At 41.8% G+C, this 21,076-nt stretch overlaps 1 protein-coding gene across 2 annotated transcripts in view; it reads left to right on the forward strand.

Moving 5' to 3' along the window:
* Nucleotides 1-21,076, forward strand: part of LOC124556684 (palmitoyltransferase ZDHHC20-B) — a 254,800-nt gene that overhangs the window by 154,013 nt on the left and 79,711 nt on the right. For both annotated transcript variants that reach the window (XM_047130651.1, XM_047130652.1), the window contains exons 4-6: nt 6,688-6,808; nt 10,190-10,413; nt 10,771-10,900. In XM_047130651.1, the coding sequence (XP_046986607.1) occupies nt 6,688-6,808; nt 10,190-10,413; nt 10,771-10,900 (475 nt within the window). The remainder of the gene's footprint in view (nt 1-6,687; nt 6,809-10,189; nt 10,414-10,770; nt 10,901-21,076) is intronic.

The raw sequence follows: 21,076 nt of genomic DNA on the forward strand, positions 1-21,076 counted from the left end.
ACTATACGTTTGCTCGATTTACTCTTGATTAACCCAATCGCTGCTTCCCAAGCCTTGCTAAGATTATAGCCACAGTCACGGTTTATGGGATCGTCATTGGTGCAAATTTCGATGGCCTCTCTAACAACGCTGTCCCAGTATCTCGATGTCTGTACCAGAATCCTCGTGCATTCATACTCCATAGCGTGATTTTCCGACAAACAATGTTCAGCGATCGCCGACTTGCTCGGATACATCAGTCTAGTGTGCCTCTGGTGTTAACGGCATCGATCCTCGACGGTACGCATCGTCTGACCAATATACGACTTGCCACATTGACACGGAATCTGGTACACGCCGGCCTTCCTCAAACCGAGGTCATCTTTGGCACTCCCCACCAGTGCACGAATTTTATTCGGAGGACAAAACACAGTTCCGACTCGGTGTTTCTTCAGAATGCGGGCGATTTTCCCCAAGAGTGTGCCTGTGTATGGAATAAACGCAGTGCCTACCTCCTCCCTCGTGATTTTATCCATCTCCACAGGTTGTGCTGTAGTGGTTGGGCGGAGAGCACGTTGAATCTGCCACTCTGAGTACCCATTTTTTCGAAATACAGTTCTCAGATGTTCCAATTCCTGGGGTAGTCACTCTGCGTCAGAGATAGTGCGCGCCCTATTTACTTGAGTTTTAAGTGCCCCATTCCTCTGTGAAGGGTGGTGGCAACTGTCTGCGTGCAAATACAGATCAGTGTGCATTGCCTTCCGATACATCCCATGACCTAGGGTGCCATCAGCCCTTCTCTTGACCAAGACGTCAAGGAAAGGTAATTTACCCTCCGTTTCAGTCTCCATAGTGAATTTAATGTTGGGGTGTATGGAGTTTAGATGTGTAAGGAAGTCAAGGAGTTTATCCATACCATGTGGCCAGATGACGAATGTGTCGTCCACGTAACGTAAAAAGCAAGTAGGTTTCCATTCGGATGACGACAGGGCTTCCTCCTCGAAGTTCTCCATGTACAAATTCGCTACCACCGGTGAGAGTGGGCTACTCATGGCGACTCCCTCCGTTTGTTCGTAGTATTCTCCATTAAAAAGAAAATACATGGAAGTCAAAACATGCCTAAAAAGTTCAGTGGTCTTCTCGTCAAACTTCTGACTAATCAATTCTAGTGACTCTCGCAGGGGTACCCTCATAAACAAGGAAATGACGTCAAAACTCACCATGATATCTGACTTATCCAACCTGAAGCTATCAAGGCATTTAACAAAATCCACGGAATTACGGATGTGATGAGGGCATTTACCCACATATGGACTTAATATTCCCGTCAGGTATTTGGCCAACAAATATGTAGGTGCCCTGATGTTGCTGACAATGGGGCGTAATGGTACCCCCTCTTAGTGAACCTTCGGGAGTCCATATAGTCTAGGCGGTACCGGAACTTGGGGTAACAATTTCTTAGCGTCACCCTCCGGTAAATCTGCGTCCTTGAGAAGTGACCTCATCTTGTTCTCCACCTTCTTTGTAGGGTCAACACTGATCTTCCAGTAGGAATTGTCATTTAGCAGGCTCTGCATCTTATCAGTGTAGTCCTTATGGGAGACAACAACTGTAGCATTGCCTTTGTCAGCCGGTAAGACGACAATTTCAGAGCGCTCCCTCAGATCACGAATGGCCGCCCTCTCTTTACTGGTGATATTTGACTTCATCGGCTTGGATTTCGTCAACGCACGACAAGTTTCACGACGTATTTCCTCAGCTGATTCAGGCGGAAGTCGAGCTGCAACCTGTTCAACAACACCAACAATTTCTGCGACCGGAGTGAGCTTGGGGGTGGGAGCGAAGTTAAGACCTTACTGCAAAACCGAGACCGCATCATCACTCAACACCATGCCACTCAAATTGATGACAGTCTTGCACGGAACCTGCAGAGATGGTTTGTCAAGGAGACGTGAGAACTTAGCTGTTTGACATCCCATTGCCTTCTTATGGGCGGAATCAGCTGCAACCCAGGTGACACCATCAATCCAATCCCAGGAAAAAGAAGTGAAATTACTAGCCAGTTGCAAATGTAGTTTGAGTAATTCCTGTGAGATAAACTCAAGGCTCCGGCGGGTGAATTGCACTCTCTGACGTACCAATGCGGGGCTGGCTCATTTCTTGATTCTCTTAGCTGCTGCAGAATCGATGTGATGCATAACCTTAGCAAAATTCCGTGTCAATGTGGCAAGTCGTATATTGGTCAGACGATGCGTACCGTCGAGGATCGATGCCGTGGGCACCAGAGGCACACTAGACTGATGTATCCGAGCAAGTCGGCGCTTGCTGAACATTGTTTGTCGGAAAATCACGCTATGGAATATGAACGCATGAGAATTCTGGTACAGACGTCGAAATACTGGGACAGCGTTGTTAGACAGGCCATCGAAATTCGCACCAATGACGACCTCATAAACCGTGATTGTGGCTATAATCTTAGCAAGGCTTGGGAACCAGCGATTGGGTTAATCAAGAGTAAATCAAGCAAACGTATAGTTGCGACGACCACGGCGGACAGAATCATCACACCGACGTCATCTCAGACGCCGTCGCATTCTGTTCCACTACGCGACCGTGGCGTGAGCGCGTCGTGGACGGAGGGTATTTAAATCGACCGCCGCCGCAACCGAACCCAGGTCCCTCGGAGCAGCCATAGGGTACGGACCTCCGTGCCGGCACGTTCACAGGAGCTCAGTCCGTCAGTTCACCTGATGATGGCGACATGTATGATCGCTGATATATTGTGCCCATTGGACACTGTAGACCGGCAGTACACCCGTGGATATTTTGATTATCAAATACGCCGGGAGAAACTCAAGAATCGAAACCGGAAATGTTCAGGAACTGATTGAAAAATTATGTCCATCCAGTTGTAATTCAGTCAGTACACAGTGTCAGTTATCCTCATTGTGTCAGAATATCTGAGTATTGAGGAGTAAATTTAAAGTGTTGCTTATTTGTGTTAAAGAATTAGAGTTGAGCAAACTGGTTGATCCAGCTTGCTTCTCTGAACATCATGTGACCACTGGTTGAGATATGTTAAATGTTAAAGGATTTAAGTTGGCCTCTTACTTCTGTAGAGAAAATATGGGGAAAGAAGAAGTTACCACATTTGTCAGAAACTATTGTAATTTCAAGAACACTGATATTAAAAGTTTTGCTCAGAGCAGCTCTTAAAAACTCGTGCAACAGTAGTAGTTTTTCATAGTAAGTCCTTTCTAATAGTACTCTATACAGCCACTGCATTCCAACTGGACCTGCTGCTCGTATCATGTCCACTGATACTTCATCAGGTCCTGGGGCTTTCCCCCCTAATTCAGCTATTTCCATACAAATGTCTGCTTGTGTGTGTGTATGTGCGGATGGATATGTGTGTGTGTGTGTGCGAGTGTATACCTGTCCTTTTTTCCCCCTAGGGTAAGTCTTTCCGCTTCCGGGATTGGAATGACTCCTTACCCTCTCCCTTAAAACCCACATCCTTTCGTCTTTCCCTCTCCTTCCCTCTTTCCTGATGAGGCAACAGTTTGTTGCGAAAGCTTGAATTTCGTGTGTATGTTTGTGTTTGTTTGTGTGTCTATCGACCTGCCAGCACTTTCGTTCGGTAAGTCACATCATCTGTGTTTTTAGATATATTTTTCCCACGTGGAATGTTTCCCTCTATTATATTCATAGGCTTATCAGATAAGGTATTTATGCTACATGACAGGTTGTGAGATAATGTGATTGTGTGACTGACCATGAGTGATGAATGAAACTCCATCCTCTGTCTGGAGTGTGGGACTATGCCTGGTCAATATCCAGGAATACCATATTAAACACCGTTAATTAGGTTTTATTTTTAGGCTACCAGTTTCGACGATACATTATGTCATCTTCAGACCTGCTTAGATAGAGTAACCTTTGTGCTGCTGTATTTTGAAACGTGAATGTTACTCTATTTAAGTAGGCCTGAAGATGATATAATATATTATCAAAACTGGTAGCCTAAAAATAAAATCTAATTAACGGCGTTTGGTGTTGTATTATTGGACCATGAGTGAGGTTGCGAGCCAGTAAGCATAATAATGTAAAACTTACTCTTTCTTGTTTTATAACGTTTTAACTACATTTGCTCCTACTAATTTCTGTGAGGGCACTGATAATCTCACTGATACGAAAGTGGGTGAATGACTATAAATAATGAAAGCTGAAATACACACAAAGACAGGCTCAACCACAGTATTAAGAGGATAAATTTCCTAACATTGCTGCAAATTATGAAGAGATTCAGAAATGTTTGATGAGATAATAGAAATTATTAAGGTAGTTAAGACAAAATTTAATTGTGATAGAGGACTGGAATTGCATAGTTTGAAAAGAAAGACAAGGAAAAGTTGTAGAAGCTTTCATGATTTTGGGAAACATGATGCCATGTATAAGAAAGTCTTAGGAGAAAAAGAGAAGCAGCTGTGTGAATACCAAGAGCTCTGACTGCAAGCCAGTACCGAGCAGATAAGAAAAGACTGAAAATTGGAAGAAAAATGTAGAAGGTTGATACAAAGGAAAGAACTGCAAAGACTTTCTGGAAAAGGAAAAGGAAGTGGATGAAGATCAGGAAGATGAGATTAGAGATGTGATACTGAAAGGATAATGTGACAGAGCACTGAAAGACTTAATTCGAAATAAGGCACCTGCAGTAACTGATGTTCCCTATGAATTATTTATGAAATTTGGCAGAATTAGTTATGACAGAACTGTTGACCTGTTGTACAGGGTCTGCTGATATATGTGAATACTACAAATCACCAGTTTAATAATTCATGGGAGCAAAATAACTCACATTATTATAAAAACAGTGGTAGAAGCCAACTTGAAGGGAAATCAGTTTGGGTTTGGGAGATATAAAGGAACAGCGCCCTACAGCTTAGAAGGTAGTGAGGAAAGTGAAACCTACATTTCTGACAATATTTGGAAAGGATAGATTGCTTCTCATCTTATAGAGTAGATGCTGAGTTGTGGATAGACACAATGTAAAGACTGTCAGAAAAGTAAGCTTTAGGCTAGAAAGACCTTTATCGGAATTAGACTGCATACGCACATGTACACATACGGCTACAGTCTCGGGCTACTGAGGACAGACTGCGACAAGCAGTGCAAGATGAGAGAAGCAATATGGGGGATAGGGGTAAGGAGGAGACTGGGGCTGGGGGGTGTGGGGATGTGTGATTCCAGGGTAGGGGTGGGGGACAGTAAATTGCTGCTTGTGGAGCATACAGGGATGAGATGGAGAGAGGGTAGGGCAGCTTGTTGCAGTGGGGCAGTTAGATGGAGGGGGGTGGGGTGGGGGGGGGGGGGGAAGTGGCAGAAAATCTCCCATGCCTTATATCTCCACTCACCTACCACTTCCTGAAGTCCCACCATCTGGCCACGGAGGAGCACTCCCCTCACGACTCGGTTTCACTCAGGACTGCAGCAACTGAATCACATTCTCCACCAGGGTTTAGACTACCTCTCGTTGTGCCCTGAAATGTGGAATGCCCTATCCACTATCCATCCCACCCCTCCCACTGTGGTATTCCACTGCCCACCTAACCTACTCAATATCCTCATCCATCCCTACACAACCCCTATTCCCATCCCCATGCCTCGTGGCTCATATCCCTGTAATAGACATAGTGCAATATATCCTACATTGCTATAACCCTTCTGCCCTCAACCTTTGATAGTCATTGTCCTTTGCCTATCCATCCCCTTCCCTGTCCGCATTCCAGCACTACGCAACCCTCTACTCATCCACAGTCTTTGTACTTCCATCCTCTTCTGCTTCCCCCACCCCCTCATCTAACCTTCGGACTGCACCCAGCTGCCCTTCCCTCTGTCCACGTCATCCCAGTATGCTCCCACAAGCAGCACTTTACTGTCCCCCACCTGTACCCTAATCCCTTCCCCTCCCCACACCGCCTGTCTGAGACTCAGTGTCTCCGCTATATGGTGAGTGGCAATCTCTCCTTTTCATAATATCGTCATTATTCCCTCCTAGGTTTTCCATTGTTTAATTAAACCTATATTTATGGCATTTGTAGATTTAGAGAAAGCTTTCACAGAAACCAGACTGCAGTTATAGGAACTGAAGGATATGAAAGGGAGGCATTAGTTGAGAAGGGAGTGAGACAGTGGTTGTTTATCTCTTATGTTATTCAAACTGTGTATATGGCACGCAGTAAATGAAATCAAAAAGAAATTTTGGAATGTGAATTAGAATTCAGGGAGAAGAATTAAAAACTTTTAGGTTTGCCGTGATATAATTCTGTCAGAGATGGCAAAGACCTAGGATGAACGGGATGGATAATGTATTTGAACTAGGCATAAGATTAATGGCAACAAAAATAAAACAAGAGGAATAGAATGTAGGTGGTGCTGGGGAATGTGATTAGGAAATGACACACTGAAAGCAGTAGAGTTCTTTTGGTATTGTGGGATCAAAATAACTGACAATGAAAGAAGTAGAAATAAAATAATATGTAGCCTTTCAGTAGCAAGAAAACCTTTTTTAGTTCTCAAAATCATTTTTAGGTGAAGTGCTAAGTATACTAGCATAAAAACATTACATGATTAACTTTCTTCCTCATATTATATGACATTTGTAATGTATATTGTTCAAAATTTGTGTTTTTTTTTTTTGCCTTGCAGTTCAAAATTCCACCTGAAGAACTCCAGAGACTAGAAGAAGCAGGTAATGTGGAAGCGGAAAACCAAATTCTGGAGCAGTTTGCACAGAATCTACCTGTAACCACACGCACAATTTCTGGAGGTGAGCCCAATAACTTTGATGTGTGTAACTACAGTCAGTGCAAACTACCGTCTTGCAATGAATTGTTGTTGCGGTGCCCCTGAAAGCTGAAATGCTGGCTGTGTTCTTTCTTTTGTGTGTGTGTGTGTGTGTGTGTGTGTGTGTGTGTGTGTGTGTGTGAGAGAGAGAGAGAGAGAGAGAGAGAGAGAGAGAGAGAGGGGGGGCGGGGGGGGGGGGGGGGGGGGGCAGAAAATTTACTTGGATTTCAGTCCATTAATAATGGTAGACACAACTGCTTCATGTTCGAAGTGGTAGACAACCTTCTCAATTTATCATGCATTCAGCATTCTGTGCTTCCGTTAGATCCTGACCAACTTGTATGTAGATGGTGCAGATAGGTGACAGAAGAGTCAAGACACTGGTGACTACCTTCATTGACTGACTGCTTTGTTCTCTCTGCCTTGATGTGTGGGTGTAAGGTCATTTAGTCTCCTTTTTCATGTTCACATTTATTTCTACTTCACTTTTTTTTACATTTAATTGTGTATTCCAAATCTGTTTGTGGTGGTGGTGGTCTTTTGCAGATCAAACAATATATCATTTTCCATGTCAGTCTTAACTGTAATGGAGAGAAGTAAATGGTACTCTCAGTTTGGGACACTGGATTAAACTACTCACTATCTTTCTCTTCAGCATGTATCCCCCTGCTAATGGGCTCCAGGAAAGCTACTGGGATGCTAAATTTTTGTCAACTTTGGCACTTTCTTTATGTGGTCTGCCCTGCGGTGGTGGACATTTGAAGTAAATACAAATGAGTCTTCAGTTGACCCACAAAAATTGGTGTCTTCATGAGCTTACAAATTTAAATTTATACATGATTTCATATTTTAATACTCTTTATGATAGATCCGTGTAGTATATATCAAACTCTAGTTTCCCTTTAAATGAATAATTTAAATTTGACAGTGTTTAAATTGTATCATTACTTACAAAAATTCACAGTATTCAATCAGTATTATGAAAATGATAGATGCTACTCGCTATAAAGTGGAGATGCTGAGTCTAAGATAGACGCAACAAAAAGGCTGTCAGAAAGGGACCTTTTGGCCAGTAGGATCTTCATTGGAAATACACACACGCACACAAATGACCACAGTCTCTAGCTGACCTCAGCAGCCAGATACTCTCTGTGTGTGTGTGTGTGTGTGTGTGTGTTCCTCCCCAATGAAGGCCTTCTTGGTCAAAATCTCACTTCTTGACAATCTTTTTGTTGTGCCTATCTACAACTCAGCATCTCTGCTAATGGAGAGTAGCAACTATCCTTTTCATAATATTGTTACAACCCATCTTAGATTTTCCACTGTTTGACGATATACAGTCATTTACACATAAAAACAGAGAGAGTATGCAAGTAACCAAGCAAATACAGGCAAAGTAATTTAAATTTCTCCATGTATAACTGTAAACAATTCTTCTGTTGTTCAGTGTTATACCACAGGAGTAAAACATTTTCAGCCATAGGAAGAGGGCTAGCAGTCCTTCAAATGAGAAGCATACACATAACATCCACTTATGAAACTTGAGAGCAAGTAACAATTTTTGTGTTTGCCTCAACTAGTTTCATGCTTACTTTCTGTGTCAGGAAAATTTCTTTTAAAGATTTTCAGCCCAATATCTGGTGGTGTCCAGTGTTGCTTCCTTGCCAAGCCATAGGTCATTAATGATGCATCTCGTGGGACAGTTAGCACATTGTAGATGATGTTTCGTGTCCTGGACTCCTCCACAGTTGTATTTGTTGTTTGCTTCATCTTTAAGGCCCCATTTACTTAGATTTGGCTTGACTGGCACTACACAAATTCTGATCTCATTTAGTGTTCTGCAAACTTCCAGCATGATGTAGTGTCGCTGGATATCTCTTGGGAGGCAGGGTAGTTCTTTGGGAGCTCATTTAGCTCAGTACTAGGGAATCTCTTGTGGGAAATAAGTCCATCTGGTCTACTTGAAGCATGTGGGGGATGGTTCTCATTGAAAGTCTGATTAATTTTTTTTTATGCTCATGTGCAATTCTTCAGGATTTGGGATCTGAGAATCCAGCTGCTTTTTGTAGCTTCCCAAGAGGAATGGGTTTCATGCATTCTGTTTTTAGCCTGCATTTGCCATTTAGTCTTGTATTAACATTTTGGCCTGGGCAGAGCTGGACCATATGGCAGATGCATATGCCACACTGGACAAGCAAAGTGCTTAGCCAGTTTTTCTTAATATAATAGGTCTGGCTCTCTATTTACTGTTCACTATTTCCTCAAGATGATGATCCTGGCGGCAACGTTTTGGCAGGGCTTCTCGCAATGATATATATGTCAGTGACCTGTCCAACAGGAGACCCAGATAAGTTGGTTTTTCTATGCCTTCCATGTTGCTGTCATTTCAGGTGACATTCAAATTTCTGTTTGCATGTTTATAATGAAAGTGGAAAGCACTAACTTGTCTCTTCAAGGGATTTAGTTTGAGGGAGTTCTGTGGGTAATACTCAAACATGATGCTTAACAAGTTTTTCAGTTTTGCTTGTACTTCCTCAAAGTTCTTTCCTTGTGAGGCAATAGCCAGATTATAGACATACAAGAAATGAATAATATCTTCTGGTGTTGGCTAATTATTTGCGTATACATAAAATAAAAGAGGCCAGGACACTGCCCTAGGAGTGACCATCCTTTTGTTGATACCGTTAACTTTCCCTACTCTCCTGTGTTACATAAAACAGTCTTTTAAATCCAGTAATTTTTTTGAGCTGATGGTGTATGTTGTACAGATTTTTCATGAGCATTCTATGGTTGATAGTGTCATCTGCAGAAGTATCTGAATGAAAGAATGGTGGACAAGGATAAAGACCAGGAGAAAAAAAGCTGATCTGAATTAATGTTGTCCACAGATGGCTGAAACAAAATGAAGAAAAACAACTAACTCTCTCAGATACATATTTATGCCATATTTCCTGCATTGAATTCTTGAGATTTAACTTATGTGATAAAAACAAAATTGTGTTCTGTTTATTTACAGCTGAGGATAAATGCATCATCATTTACCTTACAAGTGAAGCTACAAGCACTGAATTGAACACATGAGACACACAATAACACCTTTAAATTAAATCAGTAAAGGTACAAATCTCAGGTGTTTGAGAGAACTGGTGATTTGGTACATGCCCTAGAGATAGTGTGTTCTTCTCATTGCCTGTGCTGTCACTGAGTGAGGGGTGATTATCTTTACTTGATATGTTGTCATTCACTGTTATTTTCTTTTTGTTTCCTAGATATCAGATACTGTGGAAAATGTCAGCACATAAAACCTGACAGAACACATCATTGACATGTTGTCATTCACTGTTATTTTCTTTTTGTTTCCTAGATATCAGATACTGTGGAAAATGTCAGCACATAAAACCTGACAGAACACATCACTGTAGTGCATGTGGTGAATGTGTTCTAAAAATGGATCACCATTGTCCATGGGTTAACAACTGTGTGGCATTTACAAATTACAAATTTTTTATTTTGTTTCTGGGGTATGCACTTCTGTACTGCCTCTTCATCGCATTTACATCATTGCCTTACTTCGTAAGCTTTTGGAAGGTGAGTGCTTTGTTTTTCTATTGCAATTATTCCTGTTTTTGGAATAGATTGTCTTTGTTTCTGGTAAATATTGTCTTGTGTAGTTGTGGAACATGCACTGTGCATAGAATATGAAATAAACATTTTCAGAAAGGAAAATACAAACACTTTGCAGCAATAGTGGTGAAATATTGTTTTTATTTTTAATGAGCAAATTTCATTCATTTATTTGTGCTTTGTATGTATCATATTATAATTTATATTATTCCTATTTTTCTTAATATAAAAGATATAGCCTCATTTCTGTTACGTGTTTTAATAGTTAATTGAAAATTTGAAATTGTTGACCAAATATGAGGAAACAATTTTCTATTTCAGGATGAATTGAAGACTGCTGGAAGATTTCACATATTGTTCCTTTTTTTTGTGGCTGTCATGTTCGCAGTTAGTCTTGCGTCTTTGTTTTCCTACCATTGCTACCTTGTTCTGAAGAACAGATCTACACTCGGTAAGCTTGTATAAGTTTTATGTCATTCTGATCCTCCTTTCTGTTTTGTTTAGCTGAACATTTATACTGGCTCATCATTTAACTTCAAGTTTTGTAACGGGATGTTGAGATGCCTTTATATTACCTTTTTTCTTCCTCCTTTTCTTAAGTTTGCTGAAAGTTTATAAAACTGTAGGCCATTCATGACACCCAGACTTTTATAGACTAATTAGATTTCTTTTTTTTCTACTGAATGAGATAATCCAATGGTTAAGACTGAACATACATGCAGGTTTACTCATAAGCACCTCCAGGGTTCTGGAAGACAATTGCATGAATGCATGAAAACTACTAGATGTACAGAAAATACATACACATCAGTAGATAGAGCACCTCTCAAAGTTTTTAACTCACTTTACTGGTGCTGATGTGCCAGCAGCTCACTTTGGAAATCTGTTTATTGGGTTGCCTATCTGCAGGGACTAAGTAATTCAATGCGACAATATGGAGTGGGCAATTTGTCTAAATGTACTGATACTTGTGTCTCCTATTGGTTCAATCTGCAACTATATCACACTTGAAAAGATGTTTTACCCACTGATATGTGCTGTATTTCTGTATACTGCATAGTTTTCGCACAGTCAGCTTCCGAAACCAGGGAAGTATCCTGTATTTGGGAGAAGTGTGATTCAGGTGCTATGTAACTAGCCTCATTTAGATTTTCCAATTTTGCTAAAACACTTAAGGTGAATAGTGAGGGTCTTCCCTCAAGATTTCTGCTAATGAATTCCTGCCACATCTCTGCCCACCTAGTGATATATGCCTCTGCATCCTTACATTTGTCCTCTAGCCGTCCCTGCTTAGGCAGTTTTGAGACATTTATACTCCTTCGTGCCTGTTTCATTTACTGCATTTTTATATTTCCTTCTTTCATCAGTTAAATTCTATATCTCTTCTGTTACCCAAGTATTTCTACTAGCCCTCATCTTTTTACCTACTTGATCCTCTGCTGCCTTCACTATTTCATCTCTCAAAGCTACCCATTCTTTTTCTACTGTGTTTATTTCCTCCATATTTGTCAATTGTTCCCTAGTGCTCTCTCTGAAACACTCTACAACCTCTGGCTCTTTCAGTTTATCCAGACCCCATCTCCTTAAATTCCCGCCTTTTTGCAGTTTCTTCAGTTTTAATCTACAGCTTATAACCAACAGATTGTGGTCAGAATCCACATCTGCCCCTGGAAATGTCTTACAATTTAAAACCTGGTTCCTAAATCTGTGTCTTACTATTGTGTAATCTATCTGAAACCTTCCAGTATCTCCAGGCCTCTTCCACGCATATAACCTTCTTTCATGATTCTTAAACCAAGTGTTAGCTATGATTGAGTTATGCTGTGTGAAAAATTGTACCAGGCAGGTTCCTCTTTCATTCCTTACCCCCATTCCATATTCATCCACCACTTTTCCTTCTCGTCCTATTCCTACTATCGAATTCCAGTCCCCCATGACTACTAAATTTTCGTCTCCCTTCAGTGTCTGAATAACTTCTTTTATCTCGTCATACATTTCTTCATTCTCCTCCACAGTATGCCTATGAATCACTGGCGACAGTGTGCAGACATCCCAGGGGAGTGTTTATTGTTCACAAAATGTGTTAACACTACATGAAATGCAGATATAAGTTACTAATAACACTAACACAGGTAATGCATATGCACAGAATCTATGGATATATTTGCACACTGTTCTACACTGCTAGAGGAGAAATTGATTCTAAGTCATCTTGATGCTGTAGTGTTCTTACAGGGAAGGGAACTTCCCCCACCATGACTGCTGTTTTCTTTTTTTTTTTTTTTTTTTTTTTTCTTTTTCAGACAGGCTATGCCTCCCAAACATTTCCTGTCCAGTTCGTTTATGTGAGAAGACAAAGTAATTTCACTGAGTTTCGTGTTCATATAGTACAGTTATTTTCAGTTTATTAAATGAGTACTTATTTGCAGTTGTTGAGTGAGCTGTTGCGTAAAAAGGCTCAACAGCTGGAGCTGTCACTTGTCTGCCACACTGAAGATCCTGTTCCAAGTGTAACATGCTGTCCATATGTGTTTGACAGTATCAATTTCATTATCTCCACTATCACTGTCTGGAATATTTTGCACAGCATGAGGTCTAGCAAATTCATCACCACAGCCTCAACTCTCCCAGATCATGAAGAGGCCCAGGGACTTAAATTGTCTCCCTCTGTGCTTGGAGTGGCCGCACGGTTTGAGGCGCCATGTCACAGATTGTGCGGCCCCTCCTGCCGGAGGTTAGTCCTCCCTCGGGCATGGGTGTGTGTGGTGTTCTTAGCTCAAATCAGTTTAGGTAGTGTGTAAGTCTAGGGACCGATTACCTCAGCATTTTTGTCCCCTAGGAATTCACACACATTTGTCTCCCTCTGCAAAAAAAGTATGTCACCTAGTTTTACAGAAATTCAGGTATTCAAATGCAAGTCAAGTAATGCGCAAGAGCAGATTTCTGCTCTACACGTGTACATGCTCAGTACCATTCCATCAGGCCTAATCACACCCGTCTTGGAAGATGCACTGTGGATGTGTGATAAGTTGCTCCATTTGGTCCAGCCCACTTTATAAGTGCCAGCAATTCATGAATGGGAAAGTTTTATGCTGTCTGCCAGTAACACAATTAATGATGAAAGAAGTGCAGTAACCTTTTGGTCATCCTTACAGTATGCTGTCAATGATAGACAGCAATAAGGTGCCACCTTTACTAATCCAACCCCTTTCTCAAGTACACTACATAGGTTACTCATCACTAGATGAATACAAGGTCAGTGAAGTTATTTTGTCTACTCACATAAGAGAACTGGACAGGAAATGCTGAGGAGGTTTAGTCTGTCTGTAAATTGAAAGGTGAGCAGTGCTCAGGGTGTGGGAAGTTGTCTTTACCAGAAGAACACTACAGTATCCATACAGGCTGACTAAGAATCAATTTCTCCTGTAGTAGTGTATTAGAACAGTTACAGGGATTTGTGTAGAGTCTGTGCAGATGCATTGCCTACAGTAGTAGTAAGTGATTTGTTAGGCATACTGTGGAAGGCCTGTATAACTTTGTGAAACAACCTGTAGATGCCTTATGTGATGTAGTGGGATAGATATAGTGGTAACTCACTTGTTTGACCTGCGGTATGCAGACCTATGAATGAGGGAAGTGCATGAACACAATCCAGTGATCTACCTTCCCTCACACTTCTACCACACATATCTCTCCCCTCCACTCCATCACACTCCCTGGAACACAATGAATGCTTACTGTGGCTCTAATGCACTTCGATGTAGTACACACATGTAGTACTTGTTTTCGACCTACTTCATTTAAACATAAACACTAATTTTGTACTGTTGGAACAATGTTTTCAATAATGTGCGATGCCATTAGATGAACACTTGGGCAACATCTTTCCAGTAGTAGAGCCGTGTACACCTATACTCTGCAAACCAGTGTGAAGAGCATGGTAGGGAGTACGTCCAATTGTACTTGTTATTAGGGCTTTTTCCCTTTCAATTCACGTATGGAGTATGGGAAGAAAAGTGGCTTAATGAAACTCTTAAATTTGCCTGCCCTGCACGCGCGCGCGCGCGCACGCACGCACGCACGCACGCACGCACGTGTGTGTGTGTGTGTGTGTGTGTGTGTGTGTGTGTGTGTGTGTGTGTGTGTGTGTATGTGTGTGTCATATATATGGGACCCACACATGGGTCACATGAGCATTTAGTTTGCAATCTCATTTGTAAACTGATTGCATTTCCCTAGTATTCCAATGAACAGCAGTTTAACTATGACTGAGACTGTGATTGTTCCTTGTCATATCCCTCCAGTGTTACACTCAGGTATTTTCTGAGTTGATTGATTCAAACTGTGACTCACTGATATTGTAATGGTGTACTACCTTGGGAATTGGGAAGGTGTGAGCAAGTGGCTCTCTGCTGGAGGTGAGTGGAGGAGCAAACGATGGTGTCAGCTAGTCTGTTGCCAAAACTCTTCAGTAAAAATCATACATTAATGTACAGCAGTATATCTGCAGCTAGCAGGCAACAGGCAGTGGACGACATTCCTCAGACATGAGGTCTTCGGTACGGATACACTGGCAGAGTGAAACATGGTGGCAGGACAGCTACGAGACAGCTGGTAGTTAGGGCTAGACAGGCATGCCTAGCCTGCAGAGCTGCGGCAGGTGACAGCGGTCTCCCATGGCATGGAGCTGACTGAAACTAACTGTGTTGCCTGAACCCTGGAGGTGACAGCAGATTGCTGGCAGTCAGATGACAGTCATTGGTTTACAGTCCAAATATCATAGTCAGGGCTGCATCGTAAATTCGGCAACGACTGGTGTGTCCTAATATGGCCCTGTTGTACCAATGATAAAATACTGGTCCCCACCACTGAGTTTGTGGAAAAGCCAATTTTCTGTGTCATTTGGAAACCTCTGGAACAGAGGCCCATGACCAGTGTCCGGTTGTTGTCATGCAGCAGTCTGTCACTTTCCCACACTCATCTGACACCTCAAGGAAGTGGACAGCAGCTTCTGCTGATGTTGATGTGTTGGCAGGAGCATTGACTGGCTGCCAGGCTGTCACTATATTCTCACTACAGTTCTGAGCAGCTTTACAAGCCAATGAAGTTCATATGAATTTTGGAAGTTGAGAAATAATGCATCTACCTAACTGCTCTGATCTGTGACTTTTTATATTTTATGTGAGAAAAGTGAGAGTTGGGTTTCACATGGTGCTTTTGAATCCATGCTGGTGACATGGAGGAGGTCCTTCTGTTACAGATATCTCATTATGTTTTTTAGCTCTGAATATTTTCTAAGATTCTACAACAAACAGATGTCAAGTATATTAGACAGTAGTTTAGTGGATCACTTCTGCTACCCTTTTTGTTGATGGGTGTGACGTGATTTCTTTGAACTACTGGGTATGGTTTTTTCTTTAAGGGATCTATGGTAGATTATTGTTAATCTGTAATAGACATAAATATAGTTGCATGTCTCATGAATTTCCCCTTGAAAGGTACAAAAATTTGGTGTATTTTGTAGCTCTTCATGCTTAATGAACTGTGTAACATGTCAGATGTTGTACCAAACATTATTTAGCTGAGTTGCTCGGAAGAATGTGTGGCATATGTTGTGAATCATATAGGGCATCCTTTTTGCAGCTACCAAAATGTAGCTTTTCTTTTGCCTTTAATGTCTACCTAAAGTTCACCTTTGGCTTACATATGACATCAGTGAACATTCACATTTATATTCACACTGGATGATAGTTTTGTAAGGATGTGAAGTCATTGTAACATTTGAAAGTTAAGGAAGTCATAAATCGGCCACATGGAACTGTTGGTTTTTTTTTTTTTTTAAATCTGGTTCGTCTAAAAAATATTTAACAATTGCTTCCACAGCATGAGACTTAATTTCATATGGCTATTTGAGACCCTTTGAAAATGTATTTTCAAAATTTGGTAAAGGAAATGGCAATAATTCATGCTTCGGGTAATGTGTGAATCCTTTGAGTGACTTAATTTGTAAAACTATGCTGTCAGAAGAAACTCATTATTATACCACAGTCACTCATTATTTCTCAACTGTCATTTCCTCAACACTGTGTCAACTATGATTTTATGATTCTACTAAGTCTTTAATGATACAGATCTGATTAAGCCATCTTACACTTTCCATCTACGATCAGCTTTGCAGTAGATCAATTTTGACATTGACTGTTCTCAGTTTATTATGTAATAACAAAACTTCCACATTTGTACACTTCGATGTTCTTTCTTTAACACCCATTATAAACCAGTTTGCTTCTCACAGCATTGCTTGCTACATTTTAAAAACTGTACTTCATTTTTTGGAGGTCTAAATAAATGTTTCATTGTACTTTTTCTGTAGCTGGATCTCTACGCTGTAACAAAATACGTTTGACAATTCCTTCTTTTTTTTCCCTCCCTTTTAGGTGTGTATCACTAGAAATCCAGACTCCACAATGCTCACACAAAACTCCTCAAGCAAAATCACTAAATTAGCACTGACAATTTCCATAGACCCCATTCGATAAATCAAAATGTTGCCAACATTAGTCTCAGACAACAGTGTTGTTGGCAGTTTGTGGGAAAACTACATGTCCTATGCTACCTATGTTAAAGTGCAGTGAGTCTGCACATTTCTTCTCTTCTATTTGCTAGGCAGATGAATTAAAGTATGCAACTGTTAGACATCTCTCTAAGAAAGATGACTCTCAATGTTTGACACTAGGAAAGCCAATAACTTTAAAAAAAAAGTGCATTTCACATGTATTGCACTCAGAAAGGGGTACACAATGCTGCCACCAAATTTTTTGATTGATTATCCAGTGAAATAAAATGTCTGACAGACAGCATTCAAATGTATTCTTTAAAACATAGCAGATGGCCAGCCCCATGGAAGAGTATGAAGTACGATTCTGCTATCAGGGATAGTTGGGCTGCCTTGGGAAACTTCAGTCACAATTCATCAGCTGACAACCTTGAACCTTTCAAATTCATTGAGCACATGATTAGCACTTTATCAGACAGAGATAAAGTAACAGAAGCAAGAATTCTTAATATCCATATGTGGTTAACAATTATATTAGTGGCAGTAGGAATGATTTATCCAGGTGAATGGCCACGAGAGACATACATGCTGAGATCACTACTCCAGTAGTTGCAGTCTAAATAATGGTGAAATTCATTCACAAAATAAAATCCAATGACAGTCTTGATTTTGCATGCCAATACAGATAAGTCTTAGTAGAAGGTCATGGTTGAATCCCGCAGGGCACAGCCATTTTCATTGTATAGGTAGTGTTCAGACAGCTTCGTAATGCAGCACCAGAGATAGACAAAGTGCATTCTGATATGTTGTGCCAGTTAAATAGTGCCTTCAGCTCTTTGTGATTTTTATCAGAATTTGGGAGCAGTACCCTGATACCTGGGTGGAAGCAATTATGAGCCTCTGCCCTAAAACTGAAAAAGATTGCACCAATCCAAATAGTTACTGTAGCATAACATGTATCACCTATTTAGGGAAGACATGTGAATGAATAATCAACAGTCCCTTGTTATAGGCCCTAGGAAACAAATAATTTCTTTCCCACCATCAATATGGTTTCTGGAGGTACACTGTACACTTAATGCAGTTCTCCTGGAGATAGTAATACAGCAGGCCTCTTTGCTCAGTGAATACTAACAGAAACATTGAAGTATTGACGATGGTATGTAACTGGCATCTATTATATTTTGTCAGCCTGGGACATTATCAAAAATTTGGTAGCTAAATTTACCCTTTCACAAAAATAGTTTTCAAGCTAGTCTGGAAATGAGTTCTAAGCAACTACAGTTAATGTTAAAAAGTTTGGGATTATGTGTGAAAATCATAGTAATAAAATTTCCCTCAATAAACTTCTGTACACGGAGGTGACAAAAGTCATGGGATACTTCCTAATATAGTGTCGGACCTCCTTTTACCTGTGATAGTGCAGCAGCTCAATGTGGCATGGATTTAACAAGTCATTGGATGTCCCCTACGGAAATATTGAGCCAGTCTGCCTCTATAACCATATATAACTGCAAAAGTGTTGCCAGTGCAGCATTTTGTGCACAAGATGACCTCTCGATTATGTCCCATAAATGTTTGATAGGATTCATGTCGGGTGATCTGGGTGGCCAGATCATTCACTCGAGTTGTCCAGAATGTTCTTCAAACCAATTGGGAGCAATTGTGGCCCGGTGACCTGGTGCATTGTGGTCCATGACAATTCCATTGTTGTTTGGGAATGTGAAGTCCATGAGCGGCTGCAAATGGTCTCCAAATAACAGAACCTAACCACGTCCAGACAATGATTGGTGCAGTTGGACCAGGTGACCCAGTCCATTCCATGAAAACTCAGCCCACACCATTATGGAGCCACCACCAGCATGCACAGTAAAATTTTTGGCACTATTTTTTTTTTTATTATTCACTTTTAGATAACCTGTATCTTCTTGCAATCACTACATTGGAAGCACTTCCTTGCCACTAATTCTTCGAACCAAGCCAACCTAATCCCAACATTGAACCTTGCCGCTCCCAGTCCATACCACCATCCAACTGTGACCCTCCCCTCTCCCACCTAACAACCTCTAGTCAGTTTCCAAGAATTCCTTACCTCTGATTTGAGTCTCTGTCCATCCCCAGGTCCCTTCCTAAGAACACAAGCCTTTCAGCAGGAGAAAAGACAGCCATACATCCAGACCTAATTGGCCTCGCTGCAGACAAAGGCACCACCACTGTTGTAATGAGTCGCAGTGGCTACCTGATGGAAGGTCTCCACCAACTGTCTTGAATCCTCCACATATAAGCTCTTCTAGACTGATCCCATATCAGAAGTCCAATGTAACCTCCAGTCCCTACTGAAATTCATAGACCCTTCACAGAACCTGTCACCTGAGTCTTGTCTCCTCTCCTCACTCCAACAATGCTCCGCACACCCACCCTCTATGTTTTCCCGAAAATCCTGGATGCCCCATTGTCGCTGGCTATTGTGCCCCCACTGAAAGAATTTCCATTCTTGTTGACAGCCACCTCTGTCCAATTGCCCGAGACCTATTTCCCACATCAAAGATACTAAACTGTACCTTCACTGACTTTACACCATCCCCATCCATTTACTGCCTGAATCCCTACTGATCACTGTTGATGCCACCTCCCTATACACCAACATTTGTCATGCCCAGGGTCTTCTGCTCTCGAACACTACCTCTCTAGCATCCTTCAAACTCCAAACACACCAGCTCATTTCTTATACCTCATACCACCAATATCCAGACTCAGAACTATTCTTCCTTTGAAGAGAAAGTCTACAAATAAATCTGGTTCCTGCATGGCACCCTCCTACACCAACATATATATCGACCATCTGGAGGAAACCTTCCTAGCCTCCCAAAACTCTCAACTCCTAGTCTGGTTCAGGTTCTTTGATCATTCTTCATGATCTGGACTTGGGGCAGGACACCCTATCCACATTCCTTCACAACCTCAACACCTTTCCTCCCATCTGCTTCACCTGGTCCTCCTCTACCCGACACACCACATTCCTGGACATTGACCTCCACCTCACTGATGGCTTGACCTCCACCTCACTGATGGCTCCATCCACACTTTCGACCACATTAAACCCACCGCACCAAAACATCCTTCCCATACAGCCTAGCCATCAGTGGTCGAGATACCTGCACTGGCAAGAACTCCCTTGCCCAGTATGCTAAAGGCCTACACCTACAGGCAGTACCCCCCCCCCCCCCCCCCCCCAACGTAGACTACAAACACATTTAACATGCCATATCCTTACACCCAACCCCCCCCCCCCCCCCATGCAATCCTCCCACCATCCCCAAGAATCAGCTGCAGAGGAGCAGCCCTGTCTTCATCCAGTATCATCCTGGACTGGAACAATTGAACCATATCCTTCGCCAGGGCTTTGGTTATATTTCATCCTGTCCTGAAATGAGGGACATTCTATCAAAGACCCTTCACACACCTCCTAAAGTGGTGTCCCATTGCCCACCCAACCTGCACTACAGCCTGGTCCATCCATATGCCACTCCTACAACCAACCACTTGCACAGGATGCAAGACCTGCCCAATCCACCCACCCAGTAGCTCCTACTCCAGTCCTGTCACAGGCTTATCCTACCCCACCGGAGGCCAGGCCACATGTGAAAGCAACCGTGTTATATACCAATTCTGCTGTAAACACTGCATAGCCTTTTATGCCGGTATGACTACCAACCCTCTGTCCACCAGTATTACAAGCAACCACCAGACTGTTTTCAAGAACAAAATTGACCACCCGGTGGCGAAACTTGCAGCTGAGTGCAACATGCTTAGTTTCAGTGGCTGCTTCAGGACCTCAGTGTTTTGGATCCTTCCCTCCACCACCAGCTTCTTGGAACTATACAGGTGGGAGTTATCGTAAAAGATATCCTTCACACCCGTACTCATCCTGGCCTCAATCTCAGGTAATGCACTGTCCCATCACCCTCGTTCTGCCTGCTTATGGTAACATGCTGGCCTACCATGCAGTGGACCCAGGTTCGATTCTGGCCAGGTTGGAGATTTTCTCTGCTTATGGACTGGATGTTGTGC

The sequence above is a fragment of the Schistocerca americana genome, chromosome X (assembly GCF_021461395.2).
Source record: "Schistocerca americana isolate TAMUIC-IGC-003095 chromosome X, iqSchAmer2.1, whole genome shotgun sequence".
Lineage (NCBI taxonomy): Eukaryota > Metazoa > Arthropoda > Insecta > Orthoptera > Acrididae > Schistocerca > Schistocerca americana.